General features: G+C 37.9%; 3 protein-coding genes across 4 annotated transcripts in view; 1 reads left to right on the top strand and 2 right to left on the bottom strand.

Moving 5' to 3' along the window:
- Window positions 1-8015, bottom strand: part of cep104 (centrosomal protein 104) — a 36165-nt gene extending 28150 nt beyond the window's left edge. For both annotated transcript variants that reach the window (XM_088082427.1, XM_042492177.2), the window contains exons 1-7: window positions 7820-8015; window positions 6482-6629; window positions 6146-6319; window positions 5405-5543; window positions 4118-4180; window positions 816-892; window positions 174-342 (exon numbers count right to left, since the gene is read on the bottom strand). In XM_088082427.1, coding sequence (XP_087938553.1) covers window positions 174-342; window positions 816-892; window positions 4118-4180; window positions 5405-5543; window positions 6146-6319; window positions 6482-6594 — 735 coding nt within the window. In that variant the 5' untranslated portion in view covers window positions 6595-6629; window positions 7820-8015. The remainder of the gene's footprint in view (window positions 1-173; window positions 343-815; window positions 893-4117; window positions 4181-5404; window positions 5544-6145; window positions 6320-6481; window positions 6630-7819) is intronic.
- A 507-nt stretch (window positions 8016-8522) lies between these two features.
- Window positions 8523-14334, top strand: lrrc47 (leucine rich repeat containing 47). The gene is made up of 7 exons (XM_042491318.2): window positions 8523-9135; window positions 10120-10569; window positions 10680-10796; window positions 11072-11187; window positions 12042-12144; window positions 12358-12447; window positions 13618-14334. Exons 1-7 carry the CDS (start codon window positions 8566-8568, stop codon window positions 13831-13833), a joined length of 1662 nt encoding a protein of 553 aa, XP_042347252.2. The 5' UTR covers window positions 8523-8565; the 3' UTR covers window positions 13834-14334.
- A 681-nt stretch (window positions 14335-15015) lies between these two features.
- Window positions 15016-25725, bottom strand: LOC121947571 (rhamnose-binding lectin-like). The gene is made up of 17 exons (XM_042492679.2): window positions 25605-25725; window positions 25438-25470; window positions 25285-25344; window positions 24768-24903; window positions 24287-24396; window positions 23143-23187; window positions 22848-22980; window positions 22637-22764; window positions 21096-21365; window positions 18943-18975; window positions 18779-18841; window positions 17070-17205; window positions 16000-16112; window positions 15870-15914; window positions 15595-15727; window positions 15241-15344; window positions 15016-15158 (listed from the first exon to the last, which is right to left on the bottom strand). Exons 1-17 carry the CDS (start codon window positions 25681-25683, stop codon window positions 15106-15108), a joined length of 1674 nt encoding a protein of 557 aa, XP_042348613.2. The 5' UTR covers window positions 25684-25725; the 3' UTR covers window positions 15016-15105.
- Window positions 25726-26945: the final 1220 nt, after the last annotated feature.

Raw genomic sequence — 26945 nt, 5'->3', positions numbered from 1 at the left:
TAATTTTTTGTCGGCTTTAAATATAAACTAATTTATACGTTTTCAGACTGTGAGTAACTCCTGAAGAGAGAACACATCCTGCTATTTGAGGTGCATACTGTTCAAACATGTGAGCAAATATTTGGTGTCGATGTGTTGTAGTCACCCAGTCTGCCTCCCAGCGGCTACAGTACCTTTTGCAGGTCTGCGATGGCCTGCTTCAGATTCTTGGCCTGCTCAAATTTCTCCTGCCGTACCATGTCCTGCTTCTTTTGGTCCAGGAGTCGGATGATGTGGGCAACTTCGGGGTCCTGGTACATGTCAAAGGCCAGGTCGTCCAAGGGGGAGATGGACTCACATTTGCTGGGTGTAAGACAGGACACAAAAACAACAATTGAAATATTAAATGAACTGAAATCTTAAGACATTTCCAGCTATATGAAAGCACTCTTCTGACAGGTCTTAACTTGTTACACTTGTGAAACATGTTGAATATAGAAGTGTCTAAGTTCATTTGAGATAATACCAGTGTAGAATACATATCTTATGATCTGTTAAATATGCTCAGTATTGTGCAAATCCTGATCAAAGGGGAAAAACACTGACCGACCCCCAAAGGAGTGAGACCATGAGGTGAAACGTCCCTTGGGGATTGATTTATTAAAAAAAGAGATATTTCGAAATGTGTTTTCCTCTTTGCACGAACCACCACCTGCATTGTCTTCAAATGCGAGTGACCTTGAATGCCTTATTGGTTTTCTTCCAGACTAAATGGCTTTGTTGGACAATGTTATTGTCACAAACAAAGAAACCAGGGTTCAATGGCCTAGCCTCACCCCATGAAGGTCGTGTCCAAGGCGGCCTCCAGCTGGGTACTGTTGAGGTAGTGTTCGATCAGCTGCTCTCTGCTTGGCTGGGGGTAAACAGATGGACAAATTACACACACGTGCATATATACTCTTGTATTACTGTTGAAAGCAAGATCTGATAATTGTTTTCCAATCCCATTAGCTTTAAGGTGACCTTCACCTTAAACTAACCAGCCAAGCAGAAGAAGCAAAAGTGACAGTCAGCAAGACAGACTTAAACAAAAAAGTTCTTGGACCTTAAAATGAAAGTAATACAAGTACACAAACGCACAAGCACAAACACATGCGCACACACACACACACACACACACACACACACACACACACACACACACAAAAATCCCAACCCAATCATTCATTGGCACCTCCAAGCTACAGCCGTATATGGAAACTTGTAATCCTCTACATACACTGCTGTCACCTGAAATGTGAAGTGGCCAATCATTATCCGATTAGGAAACAGTTCCTACTGATGACATAATTTTTGCAGTGCTTCGCTGAACCAGCATTTAATATGATGAAGGCCAAACTTCCTGTTAACTATTAATTAGCTAGAACAACAACAGTACTGTCCACTTATCTAATCACACAGTACGTCATTATTCTGCCTGAAAGGCATGGAAACATAACTAAGAGGAAATAAAGAAAACTGTGATGGACATCTAGCTTTATCTACTTTATTAGTGACCTGAGTTTAAAATGTTACTAACCTATTTTGAAGTGTAAATGTCACATTATCTTCATTAATCATTTACACAGATTACGCATGATATTTTTGCGCTGGTCATAAGCACATTTTAATGTTGCTAAGGAACAGATGCTAAGGAACTACTTCTTAAAGGGTCAGTTCACCCCCTTCCCCACCAAAAAAAACCATTCTGCCTACACTCAAATAAAATTAAGGTTAATGAAATTTGGTAAAATTATTCATTGAAAATCATGTTTAAAACTCAACAGCAATATCTGTTTCCAGAAACAATGCACCTTTTTTATCTGGACAAATCCACAGACAATTTTCTGGAACTACTGTGTTCCAAAGAAACAGCCTCTATGAAAAGTGGTGATGGTGTGTTGTGTAAATTATCCAGACACACATCTCAGTGAAAGAGACCCCTATACCTTAAACCACCATACCAATATAATGCCTTCATCTGACCAATCCATCAAGAGAAAGACCAAAGAGGAAAAGACAAAAACTGTAAATAGAATAAATGAAAACATGTCAGAGGAGAGAGAGAGAGAGAGAGAGAGAGAGAGAGGGTCCTTGGATGGTCTTTTCATAAAACTGGGCTGTCTGTCAGTAGAAAGATGCAAATACTTTTGAAATTGGAACTAAATGACCAAAGAAAACTGAAAAAAGGACTGTGGCATTTGCTTTTGCTCAAAAGGCACAGCGGCCGCAGCTACATCTCCAACCTGTGGCCCTTTTCCTGCATGTCATCCCCTTTCTCTCGCCTTTCCATTTAATCTGTCTTGACAAATAAAGGCAAAAAGCCCTACAATTAACCTTGTTTTTTTTAAGAGGTAGAAAAACTACAATTACCAGAATGCATTGTGCCACAACAGACAAATAAACACTCCCACTAGTGGGTGACTTGATGCAAGTCTGTATTGGCTCATCCATAAACAATATGGCAGCTGGCTGGTTACAAATGATCTCTTAATAAAACACTAAAATGCACTAAAATATGTTTCTGAAAGCATTTGGAGTGAGAAACTGACAATGCAGTCACAGAATCTTGATTTATCAGCACTTCTTAATAGACTGCATGATCTCTGTTTTGTCTGAATTTGAAAGAGAGGAAAAAAAAGGGGGCAGCGGGCATACAAAAACCACAACATACATCACAAAAATAAATAAATCAAGTTGGAGCTCAAAATGTAAAAGTGACCTCAGGATGAAAATCTGATTTAATTTTACCTGCATCATTTAAAAACCTGGAGACTGGCAACTCTAGTTGGAGAACGACAGAATGGAAAGACTGACAAAGAACCTTTGACCTTCAAAGAGCCGATTTATAGTACGATGGAGAGCTAATGGAGGCCATGCAAGCAGCTTCAGCGTCTCTGTGACAGCAAAAAAAGCTTCTGTTTACCATCAGTCATCACAATTTTTTCACTGCTGTGAGCATCGTGAACAAAATTCCATTCACCTCGTTTCCACTGAAGTGAACGCAGAGATCTCAAAGACAGATCTGTGTGGGTACATACCCCCTAGAGGTAATGAGAAGATTTTTTTTTTCTTCATATTTTGGACAAACTGACACTTTTTAAGTGGCACATGCTCCTTGTATATACACACACACACACATACACACACACACTCAGTGTCCCTCCACAGGACCAACACAACTTCCACTCACAGAACAGATATAAGAGAACAAGATCTCGCCGACCCTCCAGGCAAGATCACTGCTGAGGTGGAGGTGCTCAGAGTCGGATTAGTGGAGCAACAATGCACGGCCTGTTCACTGGAATCTGTGCAAGTGTGTGTTCGTGTCTTTCCATGTCTCTGTGTCAGTGTGTGTGTGTGTGTGTGTGTGTGTGTGTGTTTTAAGGTGCTCCCTCTCCTCCAGAACCTGTCTGTCTGCAGGGCTATCTGATTACACTGGCTAACTAAAGGCCTCCTGTGTGATTATATACTGTCCTCCTTTTGTGTCTCATTACTACATTCCTGACACATACACACGCACATACACATGCGCACCATTCAGGTAAACACGTGTGTTTATGGACATGCTTTTATAGTGTCTTTGGATCAGTCAATATGAACAAATACTATATAAAACACCCATGCAATATAGTATCTATTATATCTCTACAATCCAGTCTAATACACCATTAAATATTGCCTTAAAACCCATAGGTAAGTTGAATCAACAACCCTTGGACATAATTTCAACAAATTTTAAGCTTCCCATCATTACGGGCAATTGTACTAGAAGTGCATCACATTTCATGGGCATTATTTGTCCATCATCATTCATATTTTTAAATAAAAAAAGAAAGAAAATACAACTTTTCACAGAGCAAAGAGCATCATAACAAAAAACAACATAAGTCTGTTTTTTTAATAGACCCAATTCCCAAATTTAACATGGCAAAAGTAGAGCCACAAATGTCAGAGGATGGATGAGGAAACATCAATCAACCCTGTCCTAAGTAACTGATGACAGAGAAATGTCCCACAGCACAACAGCCCCACCTAGTGCTGTGCAGATGTAAGTTCAGTGATAATTGATGAGTGACTGACAAGTTTGCCAACTTACAACTGTGTTAAAAGCGTTGCCATCCAGAGAATCTCCCAGAACGTTAATGGCAACCAAAGCAACCTGAAATCAGACACAGATGTTGGTGGTGACTGAACAGAACTGCCAAAGAAAATCAAATATCAATGCATGAAATAGGTAGGTGTGTTGGGAGGTTGTAGTGGAACAATTTTACTGCAGTTTAAGGTTAAACTGGTGATATTCTATAATTTATTATAACCAGCAAATCACATTTAAAAATACAAGAGGCATTAGACGAGTGAGGCTATGCTGAATATGTCAATTTACTGTGAGGAATATCTAATGTTTTAACTCTAGTTGATGCTGTATTTATGTAATTTTTCATTGAATTTATTTAATTGTACTGCAGTTTGATGTTTGTTTGTTTGTTTGTTTTTATTTTAAATTAATTATTCATTTATTAATGGCCTAATTGCATGTCAAATTTGTGATTAACTTCCTGTCCTCAGAAAGCTATTCATAATTTACTGACATTTTTATTTGATAACAGACTTTTCATTGAATAACTGATTGACTGAATATCAAAACTGGAAAACACTCTCTGTCAATCAAACAAATCATAATTCAGCTAATCATCTGCATGCATGTGCTATTGTAAATGCAAATGAAGCTTATGAAGTTGAGGGTATAACAGGAAAGAATATATCAGCAAATTATTCTCAAGATTGTCTAATACAGGATTCATTATGCACAAAATTTCAAAGTAATCCACCCAATTTGATATATGAAGATATTGTTAAACTACATATAGATTGCATACTGCAATCCCTCTTAAACAAAGCTATTTTTAACCCACTGTATCCATCAGTCACATTTACAATAGTCTGTTAAATGTCCTCATGTTGACATAATACATCATTATAATGAGACTCAAATGTTATCTGGTGTGTTGCCATAGGATACCAAGCTGATGGCAGGTGAAGTGCTGCTGCTGAGAGCCTCATGAGTCAGAAATGAAGACAAAATAATTATGTGCTTCAAACACAGGAGGGGATTCCAGAAAAAATAGCCAATCTAAAACACACGTATTTGAATAACACTGGTGACAGATATGACATGATAAAATAAGACTTTGTTGTTTATTTCTCATTAATGTTAGCCTACTTGGTCCTGGTAGGCAACATCAACCAAAATACTTTTTCACAACTCACAAACAAACAAGAACAACACACAAATCATGTTGTTCACACACACACACACACACACACACACACACATATATATACACTGTATATTTAGGTGTATTGTAACGGTTTAACAGACTACCTGATTGTGGTGATTGTAATGGTTGGCATGGTTCCTATGGAAGGTTATTCTCAGGTAGGTTCCGATGGCGTCTACATGGACTGACTTCAGTTCCCGGGCTTTGAAGCCTGTCTTCTCATTGTCTGACAAAGACACATACCTGTGGTGAGAGCACAGCGTTCAAATTATCTACTGAGATATACAAGACAAAAATGTATTGCTACATTTTAATTCTATGATGATATACTATATAGCCACTTTGATTATCCTTGTGGGGGAACAATTCCAATTGTGTGCCTTGCTACCATGTATATACTTTGGCTACAGGACACTCCCTTCAAGGACCTTGCTAGTTATAGTCTGAAGACCAGAAACTGTCCAATCAACATCCACTGTTTGATATTTACCAGTAAGATATTGTTAAACCCATTTGACGGCCATTTAAGTTCAACTAATGACTCCTAATTTCTACAGAAAATACCATAACCTACTTGCAGACTACCAAATGCATTTTGGAAATCCAACATGAGCTTTGTCGCCTTCCCTGTATGGTTAGTTAGATACAAAATCAAAACCAGATCAAAGAAAATAAGCAGAGTCTAAAGAGCATCATCACCAGGTGCCTGAACAAGACTGTCCCTATCAGAAAATTCAAGCAGACAGCACTGGTCATTCGATCACTAGAGAACTTGTTGAACCTGTTTGTGAAAATACCCAAAACGGTGAAGGTCAAGTCGAGCCTGCTCAAGACTGCAGTCTCACCCGAGTCTGCGAAGCTGCCCAGGGATCCCTGAGGTGTTGATTTCAGGGAGGGTGTCTCCAATGTGGAACTCCACCTTGGCTGGGATCAGGTACTGGTGGGCCAGCAGCTGCAGTTTTCTCACCCTGCTTCTTTCCACCAGCTGGAGGGTGATGTGCTGAGGGTAGGGGCACAACCTAAGAAAAATTTGATTCACACAATATTTAGTTTTTAATAACGATGGAACAAATTAACAAAAAACTATAATGGAATGTATTGCTTTTACAGCCTATGAAGGTATGAAGATGCAATCAATGAATGTGACATGTTTCTGAAACTAAAGTGCTGTGTTATTGTACCTGCTGGATCTCCAGCCATTGACTGTGGGTGCATGGACCATGAGCTCCTTGGCACTGAAATTGTCCTCATGACTTGAAGAGTTGACCACAATGAATCCTATCTTCCTGGGCATCCCTCTGATGAATTTTTATACCTGATATCTAATATCTGAAAGAGCAAAGAAATTCAATTGGTTGTAACCATTAATGCAAATATATATTGAGTGTGATTATTCTACAGGCCTGAAATGTGTGCGTATGAACATCTTCCATTACACTGACATAACACCTGGAGCTGCTCTCCTTACAATGAGTGACAACTTAATTGTGGGCTTCAAACGTTGCATATCTAGTTTAGACCAAGCAACTACATCCTTTTAATGTTTGGGTATCAAACCTCTTTAGTACCAACTAAAGTATGTCCATAGCACCAAGTACTATTAAAGACTGACAGTTGGCAGTTAATATCTGGTCAGATGTTCAGTCTTGTTTACTAATCCTTTGATATGATAGTCCCAGATTTAAATTTTAATCTGCATTTTATTCAAGTAGGGTTGTTGTAAAGGCGCTTGTGTTCAACATGTAAAAACTTTGGCTTCTTTTTATGATAAAAAATAACATGATTGTGTAGAAAAAATCTGAATATGCATGAATGTACGGTAATGGAAAAAAGCTTTAGTTTAGGTATCAGTAACCAGGCTGATGTAGTTTATCAGTTCTAGTGCTGACATATTGACCCGACCATGTTTAAAGGATATTCTTGAGGACTGTGGCAGCACTGTAATATGGTGAAAAATTACCAACGTGTCAGGAATTAAACAGCAAGACATATTTTCAGAAAGACTGCAATAGAACCAATACATGTATTTCAGTACATAACTTTAACAATAAAAAGACTGTGGCTGTGTTAAATTGTACTTTATTCATCATCTATGTGCACTGAATGTATCGTGTCAGTAACATTAGCTGTAACGTTAAGCGTGTCGAATACAAGAGGCTTAAAGACTTGTTGAAGGGTTAATTAGTGTCACAGGAAATACTACACAGCCAGTTTACTGAATGACGTTTGGCGTGTGGTTTTATTCTGGTAAAATAACTAACCTGGAGAGAGCAAACAGCCCCTTTAAGTAGGACAAAGAAGCCCCTCTTTCTGACTTGAACATATTGGGCGGAGGGCATTAACTACTCAGTGTGCCAACATACTAGCTAGTCTTACAGTAGTCGTATTATGAAGGTATTTTACCCGGCTAAAATTCAATAAATGTCCTGACAACCGTCAATAATTATTTCCTAGCTTTTGTTGTTGTACATTACAGAGTAAAAATACGTTTTCTTCCATGTATTTCAAAGATATCTTACCACAAACATCACCGTAATGTTGACAGCTCGCAGTCCCATTTCATCTCCATAACCACCGCCGACAACAACCATCGCGGCCCTGCGCAATGGTAGTATGTCGTCATTAGCAATGCATTGTTGTCAATGTAGTTTTATACGTATGCAAGGATTTTTTATTTTTATCTCCTTAAATTAACCGTTGTTTATTAGAGCCACCTCTGATTGTGGTATGTTTCTGAATATACTTTTAGACAATTGTTATATCGATAAGTATTCAAACTGCAGTTTCTTTTGGAGCGTTTTAATAACTTCTTCCTTAGTCCTCGGCGAGAAAATGCGGGTGGAGCGTGCTTGTTACTACAGGAAGTTGAACATTACGTCTTCAAAACAAAGGCATAGCATGTAGCTGGAACTTCGTAAACGTGTTAGTAGTTCGCAAAATGTAACACTTGTGATTTGAATATTCCGCAAAAAATAATAATAAAAATGAAAGTGTGCCATAAGTTAACAAGAAATGCACATGTCGTTTTATGAAAGCCCATGGGGTAAATAATGCAAGTTTTCAAAGTGGCCAACATTAGTAAAGTTACTTAATGTTCAAATCCGTTGAAGTGTCGATATTCACTCTTTGGTACAATTAAATCGACGGTGAATTTATTATCCACCAACGTATGTATAAAGAGTATAATGATTTATTTTGAAATATTTAAACGGATGTCATGTGTTTATTTGTCTCGAGTCTCTCTTGACAGTTGGTGTGTAGCAGTATGGGTGACATGGAGGAATGGCCAGAAATAGAGAAAGCAGCGACAGAGAAGAGACGTGAGTTGGTTTTCCAGGGTCCAGCTGTCGACAAGAGAATTTCCTCTAACGGGGGACTCGCCTCTGCTCTCTACTCCCTCACCCTGCTGAATTATCTGGAAGTTAGCCAGTGCCCGAGTTTGACAGAGATCCACGAGGACATCCAACATCTGACAAACCTCCAAAGCCTCATCCTGTGCAGGAACAAGCTCGCCTCCATCCCAGATGTCTTCGGTAGCCTGAAGTCCCTGAAGGTCCTGGACCTTTCAGTCAACAACCTCCGTGTGTTACCAGAAGGAATCACTCAGTTAAAGGAGCTAAACACTCTAAATGTGAGCTGTAACAGCCTGGAGGTCCTACCAGAGGGACTGAGCCAGTGCACCAAGCTCTCCACCATCAACATCTCCAAGAATCTCATCACCTGTTTCCCTGCCGATTTCTACTCCGAGAGGCTGGATCTCCTCAGCACACTGGTCGCCTCTGACAACTCTATTGAGCAGCTGAGTGGAGATGTGCACAAGCTAGCTGCCTTAAAGGTGTGCTTTTGTCAGCAGCTAACAAGCAGTTCTTATGTACACATGTCATCTTTAAGTGAAGATTTTCTTTAAGAAAGGATCTCCTGGGTGGACCAAATTTACGACGAATTTTACAGAAGGTGTCACCATGTATGGTGTTGATCTGAAATTATAGCTAACGAGATTTCACATTTGGGTATATGCTATGCAACGTTAAAAGTCAGATTTTTAAGCAGAGTTTGGGAGGTAACCGCCACAAGACAACCCACAAGTTTTTTATCTGTGCCAGCTATGTATAAATCAGGGTCCCAAAGTACATAGGAAATCTCGAAAAGTCATGGGATTTCCCAATCTTACTTTTCATACCTGGAAAAGTCATGGAATTAAGAAAAAATAATTATAAGTTAGAAAAAGGCATGGGATTTTGTTGTGTGCAATGAAACGGGTACACTATTTTAGAGGTGGAAATTACCAGAGACCATACGATATGATATCACCACAATAATTAGGTCACAATACAATAATATTGCAATTTTAAACTTGTTGCAAATGTTGGCTATTGCAATAACACATCTTTTGCAATATATATTGTGATTAGTTATCTTTTTTTCAACTGGAAATTGTGACATAAAGGAAAACTTTTTCAACATGTGTTTTGTCTGATGAGATTAAATTTTAAAGATAAAGTTTTTCACTTCAGTCATTTTTATAGCAGCTAAATGTATCTAGTGGACTGAAAAGCAACTGATTTTAGTATTCTAGAAGGCTGCCAAGAGTTTTAGTTATATTAATAATTTAAATTTATAAAATGGATTCTTGGTGCTTGTGTTTCAATATTGCCATGCAAATATATCGCAATACTATGCTGTATCTATGCTCTAATATAACCTATGTAACACAGTAACATAGTATACTCGTTTCTGCTGTTGGTTTTTCTTTACAGAACACTTGATGTCTTTCCCAGAGTGCTGAACTCAACTTGCGCATTTTGTTTTGTCTTCGTAGGTGCTCGATCTCTCTAACAACAAGCTGAGAGAGATCCCGTCTGATCTGAGCGACTGCCCCAAGCTAAAGGACATCAACTTCAAAGGTAACAAGTTAAGCGACAAACGTCTGGAGAAAATGGTCAACGGCTGCCAGACTAAGTCCATCCTCGACTACCTCAGAGGAAAAGGAAAAGCAAAAGGAGAGGACGGAGGTGATGCAGATGGGGGTCGCAAGGCAGACAAAGGGAAAAGACAGCAGAGGAAGAAGAAGGAGAAGGTAGCGGAGGATGAAGTGGAGGATCTGAACAAGATGGTGGTGAGGGTCCTCCACATTTCGGACACTTCTACAGCACCCAAAGTCACAGTGAGTGCAGAGGTGAAAGATGTTCGACCATACTTGGTGTGCTGCGTGGTCAGAGGCATGAACCTCAAGCCTGGGAATGCTCTCAAACGTTTCCTGATGGCTCAGGTGAGGTCAAACCCCTCATAAGGTGGTATATACTTGATTGTCTTAGTGGTGCATGACTAATAAAATAAGTGTGCTATGTGTCACCAAAAATGACTTTCCTGTTTTTCTAGACAAAGCTTCACGATGAATTGTGTGGTAAAAGGACCACAGCAACCATTGCAACCCATGATGTGCAGCTTCTCAAAGCTCCCCTAATTTATGATGTCAAACCCCCGACTCAGCTGAAGGTATGTTAACGCCCATTGGTCGGTGCGTTATTTTCAGATATCGATCCAATTATATGCCAGCCAGACAGGAAAAATGTGTAATTTGCATTAATCAAATCAAACAGATGAAATAATCAAAATCCAAAGTTGTAATCTAGAGTTCTTTAGCCATCTGGAAAATTCTTGTGTGAGATCTTGTCATTTTCAGTTGAGTTGCTGTGTGGTTAATTGTAAATGTCAGCGTAAAGTTTTCCAAAAAATGTCTGAGTTTTACAAAAGAACACAATGTTTGTTAGGTTGTGCCACTGGGTCGGAAGGAGATGACGGCTGTCGAGCTGATAAGACACCTTCAGCTGGAGGCTGACGAGCTGAGGAAGCAGAAGAAGAGGCAGAACGTCACTGGCCTCCACAAGTCAGTCAAACTTCTGACTTTTCTGTACAGCATGAGCCCTGTGAAAAGATCACATCATATCATAGTCCATATCAGAGAGAAAATCAGCTTCAACAACCCCTCTCCTACAAAACATTATGAAGTTAGTTTTATTTCTATTTAAAAAAAACAACAACAATCTTTTGTGGTATTTTAGTAACACAATTGTCTATCCTGTATGATATTTAAATGTGGGTGTGTCATCTAGATCCTTGCATAGTGGAAATATAAAAGTTCTTACCACAATAGCCCAATGTGAACTGTGTTTTATATGCATTGCATACAGTTTTATTATCGTTAAGTGCAATTTTGGAGAACGTTAAAGAACAGGTGCAGGTTGTTCCCTTACTCCTGCTGATCAGATAGGTAATTCAGGAACCATGAACAAGCTCTAGAATAAAAGAGAAAACAAAATTTGACAAAAATTTTAAAAATATATAAAAAATTAAAATAAAACATTACATTAAAGCGATGCGCAGTATATCTTTGTGACTTGCTTGCTGTTACATTTGAACACGAGGGCAGTGTAAGTGTGTTGGAATGCAGCTTTTTCAGTTTTCTTTAAACGTCAGTGGGAAAAAAGTTGTACGTGTTGTGAACACACTGCAAGGCATAAAAAGCTTATTAAGCTCACATTATGGCTGCAGGCAGTTGTAATCAATCTGTAATAAAAAGAAAAATGACTTTCTGTTAGTTTTGTAGATGGTTGGAAGACAGGAAACTACTTGATAAAATCAGTGTCACACTCTTAGAAAGAATACCACCTGCTATGTGTCTATTACATATACAAAGTCCCTTTATAATGTAATCCCTCAACTATTTTGTTTTTTTTACAGATACCTGCAGCTTCTACAGGGTAAAACAATGTATCCCTGCCTCGTGGATGCAGAGGGACATGTAATATCTTTCCCACCTATTACCAACAGTGAGAAAACCAAGGTGTGTGTGTGTCTGTTCCCTTCCTGGAGTTCATAATCATGTTGTCCTGTAAGAGAAGATTTCATATTTAATACTGTCATATGGTGTAAATGATGCTGACAGAGAAAACTGAACCCAAAAACACATCTGATAAGGCACATCATCCTGTTGTAGCCCACTGATTGTCTTTGTGTCTTCTTATGATGAAAAAAATGGCATGATTGTGCTTAACAGATCAAGAAGACAACCAAAGAATTGTTCTTGGAGGTGACGAGTGCAGTCAGCCTGCAGACCTGTAAAGACGTTATGGACGCTCTGATTGTGGTAAGCTTCACTTTTTCCTCACTTTTTGATCTGTCGTGAACAAATGAGTCAAGTTTATTACTGCGTGGGATTTGATTTAAAAGTTCCGATCAATATCATTTTATCCCAAAATGAGCCTGGGTTGAAGAATGGACCTTTGTCATAGATGTTCATGTCAAAAAACTAAAAGTCACCTCCGACCTGTGTTGGATGCTCTGTCACTTACAGATAATATGGCTTAATCAATAATTTCACGGTAACATTAGGTAGAGGGTTTGTGTGCAAGAGAAAGTAATTTCACAGTAATATGTCCTGTGGACAACTGGTAATTCTGGTTCGATGAAAGCTCTCGAAGAAACTTCACTTTTAGGTCTCTGAAACCATTTGGATTCATCCTAAAGTTGATCATGACGTTCCACAGGTGCATTCATGAAAATGTGTCATCTGGACAACAGTTTTGAGTCAGGATTCAAGATTAAAAAAACTTAATGTCCCAGAGAGACAATTTGCTTTACAGATAGTAATCCGATACAAAAACAAAGCAGTACACACAGCACAGCATTGATGACACAATGGCATGACATCCAGGGTTATAATGTGTTTAAAAATGTAATAAAAGATGGAAAAAAGGACAGTGTGTACCTATAGTGCTACATTCGATGAGATTCAACCTTTTTATTGATGGAAGCATCTGAAACTCAAGATATAAAGGATGTTGAGGGTCCAAAACAGTAGTCTTCTTTGCCTTTGAGGTGACCATGGAAGTTTATTTTGAAAAAGACACTATGTAACCAGCAAAAACTGACATATCCCTAACCGTCTAAAACTGACGCTTTAGGGGTACCTAAAAAGCATTGCAGGTTGACGTGTAGGGTCACTGACAAAGCATCTGTATTTGATTAGTTGGGAGTGAGAATGTGTTGCCTGTGTCTTAATGTCCACTGCCTTTTTCTCCCCTCACCCCTGTTTTTGTTTTTAATTTTTAGGCGAAACCTGAAAACCGTAGGACATTTATTTTGATTTTCTAATGAAATGCATCGAAGAAAACTGAAATAATTTAAGAAATTAAGCAGAAGATTTTTTTTTCCCCAGAGTCTTTGCCGCACAGCACCATTTGTTTAGAAACACTTTAAAAATGCAACGACAAAATCACACGCAAGCTTTTAAAGTGTATTTCTTGTTTCATCACAGAAAATGGCAGAGCTAAACAAGTTTACTGCGGAGCATAGGGAGGAGGCGGGGTCGGACGGGGAAGGGGACGGTCCACAAGAGCCTGCTGGTGAGATCTCCAGTGAACTCATTGTCCAGCAGGTCCGCACAGTGGACCAGGACGGTAACCTGAAGGTCGTCTACCCATCAAAGACCGACCTCTCCAATGACATCAGCAACTTGACCGTCATTTGGTAGCCGTGCTATAAATAACCCCTGATGTTTACACTCATTCACACGCTACATGAAGTAATTGTAACAGATTAACGTTGTGGGACATTAAGGCTAAGGTTTGACAATGGCAACAAAATTAAATCATTTTACTTCAGGGAGCACGGGAAATCTGATCCTTTAACATTTTTTTCATGATTGTGTTGCCTGTTGAAGAATGTTAACATTTCTGATTAATGCACAGGTTTTTGGACGGCATGTGGTAAAATGTTTAAAAAATAATAATTTTGCAGAAAAACCATTAGAATGACAAACCATATGTCCAAATATCCTTATTTTTCTATTATTTACAAATTAAAGAAAATTGTCCGTTGGTAAAAAATAATCTTGCTCAATTTATATTTTAACTTGGACTTGTCTGTAGAACTGAAACATTTCTGTGACTATTTATCAACTTAATGATCCCTTTAACCTGCATCAAATAACATCTGCCTTAGACTAAATAAAAGATACTCCTGTTTTCAGTCACTTTGTTCATATGCCACACACAGTGTTTTGCATTTCATTGAAGGGTCTGTAAATGTGCGTCTTCTTTGTTCAGCTGTTGTAGCTACAGCTGCTAATGCTAACTACCAAACTGTCACACACAGTCACTCAGAACAATCAGGTTGGTTTAGATTCAGATCTCTCCATTGAAGATTTAAACCTCTTAACAACCTGTATGGGCAAACTATTCCATACTGGTTTCTTTTATTTGGAGCAGGACTCTACAGTTAGTTTTTACATTTCTTGATTCAGTATATGACACTGTCAAGTATTTAATTTAATGCACTTTTATTGTGATATGACTGAAATTCAGTAGGTTAAGGAGTTGGTGCAGTGGTTCCCAACCTCCTCCTATCATTAAGGAAACTGAAGACCCCTGACTAAGTGACATATTTTATGGATAGCATAGAACAGCTAATCTTAAGATACAATTAATCTAAATGTAGTAAGCTAACTGCAGGGCATTTGTGTAAAACGAGGCACACAATAGAATAAAGGCCATTTGGGTATTAAAGAAAAAGAAAATAAACATTGTTTGGGTAAAAAAAAAAAAAAACTCACTGAAAGCCACTGAAAGAGCTCAGAGTAGCTCATGTTTACACATATTGATTGAAACTTCCTTGACCATGGAAATAACATGTTGGAATTCTTAATAGTTATGAATCCGGTACAGCATTCTGGTAGTTTTTATTTTATTTCTTAAGCCAACGAACAAAATGCATTTCATTCAAAGTATGTGTATTGGGATATGACTCAAATTTCAGTAGATTCATGCACTGGAGTCTGGCTTGTATTATCTACGGGATCTGCAAAGAAATAAAATATAAAATTCAGACAAAAATAATTCAAGCAACTGTCAAGTACTGCAGATAATTTTAAGATACTTACACTCGCATATGTAAGCTGCTTCCAGGTACTTGTAAGTGCCGCGGCAGGGGTCGCCAAATACTGAGTTGAGCACGTTGACAGTGCAGCTGTTTCTTCCATTACAGCTGTAGATGCAGAGAAACATGATGGAATACAGTACATATATATATATACACACAGTGTTTGCTGGTAGATATCATGATTTTTGCAGATTGCAATGGGTGCAGCATAACACACAAACACAACCAAATGTCCGTGTATTTTTTGTACATAATGTGTGCCTTGGCCCTGGATGTTCTTTGTGCATGTCTACCCTCTTTTATCCCCTTTCTTGTCAGTTTTGATGTTCTTTTAGCAGAGATTGTGCAGCTGTACCTTTCAGCAACTTTGTCAGTGGGTCTTGAGCAGGTGACGTTTTCAATCTGATTGGAAGGCCGTTGGTAAGAGCAGGTGGTTTGGTCACGGCGTCCATAGTCAGCACCATACACAAATATCACCTGTCCTACGTCTGTCCGAAAGAGCAGGGACAATCAAAGAATACAGAATTGTAGCTAAGAGTTAGTTAGATCAGATTATTTGAAAATGTAATTATGCTTATGCTTATCATATTAATTCACCGTAAATGCAAAAAACAGAGAAAAAAACATTACCACACTTGAGGTGTGCCACAGAGCCCTCACAGGCAGACAAGTGAACTGTCAAAGTGACATGAGTGAATAACATTAGACTTTACACAATAATGTATGCAGCTTTTTAGTTACATGCAGGCATGTGACTTACTTGCTGGGAAGCAGGTGTAGGTGGTTTCCAGGTATTTGTAAATGCCGCGGCAGGGATCTGATATGGCACGGACAGTGTTTATGTTTAGTTCACACTCCTTCTTGCCATCACACCTGTAGGAAACACAAAAGGAGCATTTTTTGGGCACAAAGCAAAACCGCACTAAAACGAGAGAGTCAGAGATGTTACTGTTTAATCCCCACACTTTAAATGCAATATGTAGTGTGAAATGTAGACTTGAATACAGGAAACCCATTGTGTGTTTTTGTATGAGGGGGGCTTTAATGATAGAACAGAAATAGCATGAAATGGGGAGAGAGAGAGAGAGGGGGTAACATGCAGCAAAGGGCCAAGGCCAGAATCAAATCCTCGGCCGCTGCAGCAAATACACAGCCTATGTACATGGGGCACCCGCTCTATCCCCTGAGCCACCAGGCGCCCCTCTTTATGTATTATAACAGTATAATGTCAAATTAATTTCTCTGCACTATGTTTGGTGAGAAAATATTTTGGACCAGGGATTGTATGGGGGATTGTATGTAGGGTCTGTCAATAGATTCAACCTAGTCATTTTAGTCTTTCAGTTTCACAAAAGAAATCTGCTGTAAAATGAATTAATCCCTATACAACGCAACTGGAAAATACAATGAGTCTGTGTCTCAAGGTGCATTATTAAGAGACTCATTGCCAGAAGTAACCACAGAATACATAATATATATATATATATATAATTAAAATTAAAATGTGTTACTGACACTTCAACACAATTAAGGATAGGAACTAATTTTATACAATTTCAATATTTGATTGATAACCAATGTAGGAAGAACAATTATGCAACTGCCAACTCACTGATAGTAACAAGTATTATAATAACCAACATAAACCACAATGTTATGAACAAGCACATTACTAACACTACCAAAAAGTGCCTTTTATGTTGTAGAACATGCATAAAACAGGGAACTTAACAGCAGCCTACAAATTTCTTAGTCCAGTGCTAGGCATCACGGGCGCTGTGGGCGTCCTATAATATATTTTTATCCTGTGATTGTTCATGTAATGTGTACCTTCTTTTGACCACGTCCACTGCGCCCTCTTGAGCGCAGTTTGTATTGGCAAGCTGTCTCGATGGTCTTCCCACACTGCAGGTCTCATTGTCTGCGCGTCCATACAGCACTTCCTGAACAAAGATCACTCCAAAGTCTGTTACACAACGAGGGACAGATCAGAGACCAGACAGAGAGTGCCACTCTAAAGAAATGACTTTAGGAATAATGTCTAATCTTTGAATGTTGACCGAGTCATACATTTCTAAAAGCTAATCTGGTGTGAACATTTTTCTCACTTTTCTCCTGTCTAACATGAACATCATAATGTTGCTTTAGATGAGACAGAAAATCAAAGCTCACCTATTTTTCTGGGGTTTAAGGGTATTTCAACTTGCGATGGCATAACTATAAAATTTCTGCCACAAAGGGTCTCTCAGCCAAAACCATAGGCTGTAAATAAAGATATACATCATATCTTTATAGCCTATACATATTTACACATATTTGTGTATAGACTATGGTCGTAACAGTGACAAAAGAATTTGATGTCACGAAGTAGCGTGGGATCATGGGACTTGTTGTCTTCACTGTTTGTTAACTGCCGTCACTGATGAAAATTTGTTCGACGTGACACACGGGAATCACATTCACTGAGAGGTAAATGTATTTTATTTAGATTTATTTATGTTGTGTTTAGTCACGTGACGATTTATTCTAATGAAACAGCCATAAGTGCAAGCATTAGTTCGGCTTATGCAGTTTTTTTTGCAATATTTTACCGAACGTATTAGCTTGTTGGCTAGCATAAGCTGCTAGAAACGCCCAGTATTGAGCTCTAAACCCCGGACACCTGTTAGCATGTCATTTGTTCCCTCGTCTCAAAGTAAGTTGTTTTTTTGAATGTGTTTTTGGCTCGAAGCATTAACAAGATCTGTGGTTAATGAAAGCTTAAAAAAGACTTAAGCGTTTACGGCATAAAATACGTTAATTAATACTCCACTTATCAATGTTTAAGCCTATATGTGTCTTAAAAAAGGGGGTTGCTAACAAGTGGCTAAGTGAGCCGACAAAACTTCACCAAGCAAAACTTTGATTAACATGACTTGACAGCCTTGTAGATGGCAACGTACCCGTAGTTTTTTTTTTTTTTTTTACCTCTGTTATTAGGTTAAAAATTCCTGAAAGTGTTGTTCATATGTGGGGATTATCTTTCTGAACAAAACGAATAAGTATCATAAACATTATTAATTTCTGTAATGATCCAAAATCCAATGGGAAAATCCCATAGGCTTTTGGAGGAGGGAACCAGGGTGATGTTACCTTTTGGGTTTGCCATCCGTGGAGCACTCTATTATGTTAAGCCAGATTGATATTTAAAGGTTAAATCATGTTACCTCAATAAATTAGGCCTCTGCTGTGTTGCAAAATGGCATGCAGTTAATGAAAAATTGTGGTGTGTGGCAGAGATATGCTGAATTCTTGTTACAAGAGAGGATAAAGTGTGTATGACGCCACTGACAGGCAACCAAATGAGTCCCACCATCACCTTCAATAAAATGACATATTTCTCTGTGTTTGAACATTGAAGTATTTGGTGTAATGGAAGTACACAAATCAATATAAGATATAACATAGGTCTTGTTGTAAATAATTTGTAAATGTCGCATATTATGTCTTTAAATGTACAACTCATTGTGGACACAAAGACTTTTAGAGTTCAGTCATACCGCAGCTCAGGCGCTGGACATTCCCACCATTGCCACAGGTGACAACTTTCTCCGTGGAAACAACTAAAATAACACATATGAGAGCACAAGTTGAGTTAATTGTGTTTTGAAGCCACATACGGTATGTAGAAAATAAATGCAAGCATCATAATTATCACATTCACCTGTTGTCATGACCAAACATGTTGTCGCCAGCACTGGAAGAGAAACATAAATGTCAAATTGTGTCAGAAAAACATTACCAAAAGTTACAAAGTCTTACAAAAAGAAATTGTTTATTATTTATTATTGTTATTCTGCTGTGTCAAAGTAGAAAATGGATTTTTCATAGCAGGCACTTTGACTTGTTCAAGCAGGAAAAGGACAGGTGGTGCTAATAACATTAAAAATGGCTCAGTTTTGTCCTAGTAGGCCATGGCAGTGCAACAAACATGCATCATAACTTGGCCTTACTCATGAAGGCCTAATAGAACACAGCTACACAGTAACCTGGATCGACATTGTCTTTCTTGTGCTGTGTTCAGACACCCTCACAAATGTTTAAACCTTTGAAATCTATGCCAAATGGTTTGCTTTCTTTTGAAACATGGGGGAAAAAAGCAGAGCAACATGGCAGGCACTGTTGCAAATTGCAAGAATTTACAGGATTTGGAAAATCATTTGTTTTAAAAAGCTAGGGATAAATATCCAAAAACTATAATTATCATTATCATTATTAAATATTTAAAGTTATTATCATTTATTAAGCACTTTTTTCAGGTGTTTCCTTGTGTTTTTTCTTCTTTTTTTCTTGAATTTTTTGCGTCACTTCTTTAGTTTCTCATTGCTGTCCATTTTCTATGTTTTAGTAAATGTGGAATATTATTATATTATTATGTTTTCTTACTACCCATAACTCAGACAATAATTTGATTGTACGTACAAAATGCACATTTATTTATACATTTCAAGAGCTGCGTCATGAGGACTGGTTGGTTGTGTTTTTCTGGCCTGGCTCTTGGTCCCTGTCTCCTTGTGATGTGCCATCCTCGAACCATCCACTAGATGCCCTCAGACTCACCTGATATTCCCTCCCATCCACAAACCTGTTCCCACTTTCCTCCTACGTCTATACCAGCACATTTCCACTTGTTCTCTAACAGATTGCCTTATGCACTCTTCACTGAGCAACCTTGCCTTGGAGTACTGCCCTAACTTTGAACGCCTGCCTTCTTTTGCCTGCTCACAGCCTGGTTACATTGGCCTTTCTCTGTTCAGTTGCATGATTTCAGTAAGGAAATTCTTCTTACCATTCGGTCTTAAGAGTCCTATTTTTGGGGCCGTGTCCACCAAATTGTAACACATAGTGCAGAACAATTTTCTTTCAGTGATTGTTACTTCCAGACATAAGTTTTGAACATGATCCATCAGATATTTGTCATCATTTGTCATCATCACGGCAACAGATGTTTAGTAATCAGAAATGCAAACACGACAATGTTTGAGGTGTAATGTGTCAAACTGAAAAAGCACTGCTTCACAAAAGTTATTGCTGGCAAATAGTGAAAAAAAACCCCAAAACAAAACGGTGTTGATCGGAAATAAACCCTTTGTTGGAAAAAACAGAAAACACAGCATCTAATGGGACAGGTTTAAAGTTATTAATATGGAAAATATGCTCATAAAGTAGAATATGTTATTTTCAGTGGCCCCTTGATGTGCCTAAGAAAGTTTTTTTTTACTTTCTCACTCAGTAGCAATATATATGTGTTGGGTTGACTTTAATCAGATATATTAACTTTGAAACCTGACCAAAATAGCTTGATTTCATCCAAAACTTGGAGGGAAGGTATTGAGCAATGAAAAAAGAAATGACCCAAAAAAATTAGCAAGAAATTTGTGAAAAGTACAATCAAATAACCTGAAAATTAGTTTTACAGAAATAAAAAATAAAACAAGGAAATGACCTGGAAAAATCATTAAAATGTATAATTCTGTAGCATAATATTAAGTAATTATGAGAATTAAAAATAGTTTTTTTCCCCTAGACATTTTTCACTTTTTTTATATCTTGTAATTTGTGGAACATTTCTCATTGAGTCGCCCATTGTCTTTTTCCCCTTTTTAAAAAAATTGTATTAAAGAAATCGCACCAATTTGCCCAGAGGTTTAAATGCTTGTTAAAGGCGTCTGAAAGCAGCACAAGAAAAACAATATCACTCCAGGTTTCAAAAAGTTAAAGCTTTTAGCTTCTTTAGCAAGACATCTCGAATCTTACCTAATTTCTAATTTTAAATGAACCCACACAATTACTGTTAATTGTCATTTGTGTACTCACACAGAGCGGTGGTGAAATGGAGCATGATGTTAGAGGACCGGCCTGAGGAACAGCGGGACTGATGGATGCTGGAGCAGATAAGCCTGTGTTTCTTCTGTCTGGTGAGGATCTGTCTTTGCCTTAAATACAAAACAATGGCTTGATCTTGCACAATTGGCTCCCATTCAGCTATGCAAAAATGTAAAGAGGAATGTAAACTAGAATGTCTTCTTTCTAAAGGTGTAACAGTGATGAAAGAGGACAGTGACCAGGATGATGAACCAGAGATTTCTCAACATGCTGACTCCAGTTACGGAAATGTCACAAGGTGAGTTGTGCAAAAAAAAGAACGAAAAAGTTAAAGTGAAATGTCAGAAGAAAATGGGTGTTCACAAAGTGCATTACTTGTTGCGTGGTGATGTTGGGATATGTCGTCAGCCTATTGAGAGATGGTTTTTCCAGCCTGACAACAAATTCAGTCGTTCATAACCTCACACTTTTTACATTTTCTTCGTTGAAGGACAGCTCCCGATCTTTTAGATGCATATAGACCTGGAGTAATTTTTAGGTTGTATTCTTGTGTGACTATTTGGTCTACCTACTGTATATGTCGCTTACCCTCCTCACAAAGGGTGTAGGTTTGTATTTAGGGTTTAGGTTCTCCCCATGTAATTTTAAACATCCATTACAATATTTATGTATCAATTTTTGCCTTGTCTGCATCAATTTATGGCCAAGATATCTTAAATTTTGTTGAAATAAAAGTCCTCTGCTACTTTTATGTTTTTATTGAAAACAAATGCATACTCTAAATATTAAGGCAGATGTGCCCCCTGTATCTACTCTCAGCAACTTGTGACAATCAGTTTTGCTTGGTTAGCAATGTCTTCATCCATTAGATTAACCGGTTTTCTAGCTAACAATAACATGTTCTCAGTTACTGCAAACTGACAAACAAAAGGAATTTTTGCATTGTTATTTTGTCTGTATACTTCCTGGAACACTATTGTTATTTTTTTGTCTCTGGACTTCCTGGAAGACCATGAAAACATCAGACACTGAGAGTCACTGCAGTAGAGCTTTGCTTGTGCCCGTTTCTTCAGATTTTCTTTTAATAATCATCAGCACTATAGCCATATATTAATCACAAACTGACAAGACACGCAGAACTGATTGAATGTATAATTTAATACATGTTTATTGTGTTATTTCAGTACATTTACAGAGACTCCTCTGGAATGTTAATGGGATCTGCAAAAAAAATAAAAAGGTCTGATGAAAAATTCACTTATGATAAATCCGAGTGACTGCACAACATGTGTTATTGCAGGATGGTTAAAAAATGCATTTTACTCTTAATAAGCACATATCATTGTGTCCAAATTGAGAGCCAATCAAACTGAACTAAAAATATAACACTTTTGGATTAAGGATGGATTAAGAATTTAAGAATTTTATTTATTTATTTTTTTTCATTTCAAATATACTTATTTGGGCATGTTATGTTATGTTCAATCAATCAAACAATCAAACTTTATTTATGTAGCGCTGATAATTCCCACCCAACTGGCCTTTAGGATACTTACATTCGCATATGTAAGCCACCTCCAGGTACTTGTAAGTGCCGCGGCAGGGGTCTGTAAACACTGAGTTGCTTGCTTTGATATCGCAGCTATTTTTCCCATCACATCTGTGGAGACAGAGTGGCATTGTGAATACAGGCTTGATTACACCATGATTCTGACTGAGCTGACAAAGAGTGGGCAACTGTACTTGTCAGAAACAACGCTGGTTGGGTTTGAGCATTCAGTATTTTGGATCTTAGTGGCTGGCTGTTTGTAAGTGCATGTGGTCTGGTCTCTGCGTCCATAATCAGCGCCATAGACAGTTATAACCTGTCCAACATCTGGCAAGAAGAGGCAGGAGAGTAGGGAAGATTATAGCATTTAGAGACATGTAACCAACGACCAAAGTAACATATTGACGATTAAAGTGGCATGAAAATACAGTAAATCATGCGTTTTCATTGTAATGCACCAAACACACAGAGGAGAATATGTGATCTTACCACAATGCAGGTGTGCAAAAGAGTGCTCACATGTCACCTGGTGAACTGTCAAAATAACATGATATACATTACTGCATTATTAAAACCCAGCTGATGCACTTTTTAAATGAAAAGTCACCCCTCCTCTTGTGATCTTCAAATCAGATCACACAAATAAAAACAGTGCAATTTAGGTTTATTCCATTGTTGAATTACACACTCCATGGGAACATAATACTTCCTGTTTGAATCACCCAAAGCTCTCAAAGCAGGGCCAAAAAGCTTAAAGGGATAGTTTTGATCTTTTGAAGTGGGGTGGTATGAGGCACTTATCTATCATATTACCTACTGTAGATGGAAGTCAGTATGCCCCTAGTTTAGAGAAGCAGGCTGAAGTACTGACACAAAAGCTAAGCAATGCACTGCTTTGAAGGGGGGCAGTTGCAAAGCAGCAAACATTTTTTAGCCACTTAAAAGCTCACACCCCCACAAATATATATATATGTAAGTATATAAGTGTACGTTAAATTGATTTAAAAAATGTGTGCTTTATTTTGACAAAGAGCCATTTCCAACAGCCTCAGTTCCCCATCAATGTTTTCACTAAAGCCACCAGACTCCATTGACAAAAACAGTAATTTTGGCACACTGAACACGTGAACTGCTGGTCTAAGACTTCCTCGAATAGTTGGTTTTCTGTATTATTGTGTGACTTTGGTGAATCAGAACTAACCCTTTAAACACCAAAGTCTTACAATAAGACAAACACACTAAATAATTGAGGCAGTGGTAGAGCAGCAACTCTTGTGTTCAGTGATGTGAAATGACTGTGTTTCTCCATGGAGTCTGGCTTTGAAGAGACTGTTTTAACAGTTTCAGTTTCCTGTTGGAAATCGCTGACAGCAAGGTAAGCATTTAAAATATTCCAAAGGTAGTTCACACTTAAACTGAAACTGCTTTTTTTTAAGGCGGCTAAAATAAATCACTGAAGTCCAGTTTTTTTACTATACATTTTTTGACAGTAGGCATAAAATGTCCAATGCAACAAGCCATGCATGAAAATCTTGACAAGTTGGCAAACAGAAACTATATCGCTATAAATAAAGTAGTGAAAAATATCAGGTTGGGCTTTGCAGCTTTAGTTTCATGCAGACATGTGACTGACTTGCTGGGAGGCAGGTGTATTTGGTCTGTAGATATTTAGAGGTGCCTTCACAGGGATCAGTTGTTCCAAAGATATCCTTGCTCACTTCACACACCCTTTTTCCATCACACCTGCAGGAAGAACATAAAACAAAATCACAACAAAACACTACAGTGTTGTGACTTTGTGCCATGCAAAAGTCCAATCTCTTCCTCGTTCTGCAATGAATCAGTCACCTTTTTTCAAAAGGAAGCTGAAGAATACACTTGATACTTAAGCAATATGCTTCTGAAGTAATGCACTCAGCAAGTGTGTTTTAAGATGTGTATCTATCAAGCATTGATGACAGCAGCTGCTTGTAATATTAACTGCAGTAGAAATGTTTGTACTATTTTTTGGTCTGGTTAAATGTTTTTTGTTTCTTAGTTGCTTCATTTAGAACACATATAATAAAGAACAGTATACTTTTATTCTATGATTGTACGGTACATGTAATGTGTACCTTTTCTTAAGGACATTCACTGTGCCTTCTTGAGCACAATTTGTATCCACAAGCTGTTCCTGAGGTATTCCCTCACTGCAGATCTCACTATCTGCACGTCCATACAGTGCTTCTAGCACACTGATCACTCCAATATCTGTTACACGGCAAAGAAGGAGAAATTAGGAAATGGGTCACTGTTGAACCGCATTCTGTGACCCATCACAATCCATGATCTAGCCCCTAAACCCTAACCACTGTCCAACTCACAGAACTCAGTGATTTTTAAGGATGTCTGGTACTAGGTCACAGAATCTGACAAGGTACAGGTTTTGGTGTTACGCTAATGATCACCTTATCTTGAAACTTACTGGCAAAAAAAAAAAAATCATGGCAGCAGATCAATATTTATATCATTTTTTCTCATACCTTAACAACAGTTAAAATAGAAACTAAACAATCAAACCAGCACTTTAGTGCTACTAAAATTCATATAAGCAGTGTTGTAGTCAAAACATTTCAGGACATAGAGGCATACCACAGCTTAGGCGCTGGACAGTGTCAACATTACAAGTGATAACCATCTCTTTGGCCACAGCTAAAAACAGATATGGAAGAATTAGTTTAACACAAATGGCATATATATATAAATGTATCCAAGCATCTTCATAACAAGCACAAAAATATTTACCTGGACTTACAAGCAGACAGGTCGCTGCCAGCACTACAAAAGAAACAGAACTCAAGAGAATCAAAGGGATCTCATTTCACAAAATCACTGTCCAAAATGTACTTAATGAATAGAAAGCATTATTTTTATAACCTTCTTTTTATTATTATGGTCGTCAGTATACTCACAGAATGTGATGCTGAAGCGAAGCATGTTTTTACAGGTCCAGTACTCGGTGAGCAATAAGACTGATTGTGGTAATTTCATAAGTGGTAAGTGATAATACACACTCACTATTTATTCATTTGGAAGTGGGGCAGTCTGTCATGCAAAGCAAACCTGAACTTTGCTCCTGTGGCTCCTATTCAACTGGCTGGAATTTCCCAAATTTGAAAGGAAACAGGCACACATACAGGGAAACGAAGGAAGATATGTGAGCGGAGCTGCAGTCTAATAAAATATTGGCTATTCCTACTTTTTCTTAGCTATGTCAAAATAAGAGATACATTTATTTAGAATAACATTTAATACTCAATTGTAATGATTGCCATATTCTACTATGTGTTACATGGAAGTGTGTACAGTGTGTGGTTACAGTTTTGGCTACAAAAACACTACAGGGAAAAGATTTGGGGTTAAATATAGGACCTATTTGTGATAACAGTCTGATCTACATACAATACAAACAGTTTATACCATAAAAGATTATATGTTTTAAACTCTCTGTATTTCTGCACGACAGGGTTGAGTCATTTTGTTGTTGTTTTATTTGAGTAGGGTTGAATTTTGGTTGAAATAAGGCGTTATACTGAGTGGTGTGCTTGCTGATTTGTTTATCTATCTGCAGTTCACACAAGAAAAGTACAGGTGTCACTACCAACATTTTATGAGCTAAATTCAGTTTGCGGCTTCATTTTCAGGGTCCTGGTATTGTCCTGGTTCACTCAAGATATCAATATCTGTGTTTTACTTTACTACTATGATAAGTCAGAATGATGTAAAATGGCCCATTTTAACTATATAATAATGAAAAATGTATTATATTGCACTGTTTAAAACCAGGTTTACATAGCACTGCAAAACAAACTTTGCAGTTCTGGATACTGCAAGATAAACAAGAAAACAGTGTATTACAATTTGTCAAGATGCCAAGAGACAAAACAGTGGATGATTTGTTTGAGCTGGTTGAAAGCAGGGCGTAGTTTGGCAATGTCATTGTATTAACTGAGAGAAACGACTGAATAACAAACCTGAGATGTCTCTCAAATTACACTGGGAATTAAAGTGCTAATGTAAAATTTCCAAAATCTAATTTAAGGCCAAGACAGGAATTTTGCTTTGAAAATCATAATACATTTGGGCAATAATATAATCTCCTTAAGAATATTATGTAAACATGCTAGGGTTGTCCCTTGTCTCTGCTTCTTTTCTCATTGGCATTTTATCCTCTTGCAGTCACTATAAGAGCACAGTTTATTATAGGGGGTGTTCTGGTTGCACAGAAAAAGGATGTCATTTTATGCAGATGA

Source organism: Plectropomus leopardus, chromosome 9 (genome assembly GCF_026936395.1).
Source record: "Plectropomus leopardus strain MGB_pleo_1.0 chromosome 9, ASM2693639v1, whole genome shotgun sequence".
Classification (NCBI taxonomy): domain Eukaryota; kingdom Metazoa; phylum Chordata; class Actinopteri; order Perciformes; family Serranidae; genus Plectropomus; species Plectropomus leopardus.
The sequence above is the reverse complement of the archived record's forward strand: the minus strand, read 5'-3'. Positions and strand labels throughout refer to the sequence as shown.

Coding starts and splice junctions, on each gene's coding strand:
- lrrc47 (XM_042491318.2), top strand. CDS start 8,566: ATGGGTGACATGGAGGAATGGCCAGAAATAGAGAAAGCAGCGACAGAG. Junction 11,188..12,041: donor AACGTCACTGGCCTCCACAA/GTCAGTCAAACT, acceptor TTTTTTTTACAG/ATACCTGCAGCTTCTACAGG. Junction 12,448..13,617: donor TTATGGACGCTCTGATTGTG/GTAAGCTTCACT, acceptor GTTTCATCACAG/AAAATGGCAGAGCTAAACAA.
- LOC121947571 (XM_042492679.2), bottom strand. CDS start 25,683: ATGAAATTACCACAATCAGTCTTATTGCTCACCGAGTACTGGACCTGT. Junction 25,471..25,604: donor TCGCTTCAGCATCACATTCT/GTGAGTATACTG, acceptor TTTCTTTTGTAG/TGCTGGCAGCGACCTGTCTG. Junction 15,159..15,240: donor AGCAGCTTACATATGCGAGT/GTAAGTATCTTA, acceptor ATTTCTTTGCAG/ATCCCGTAGATAATACAAGC.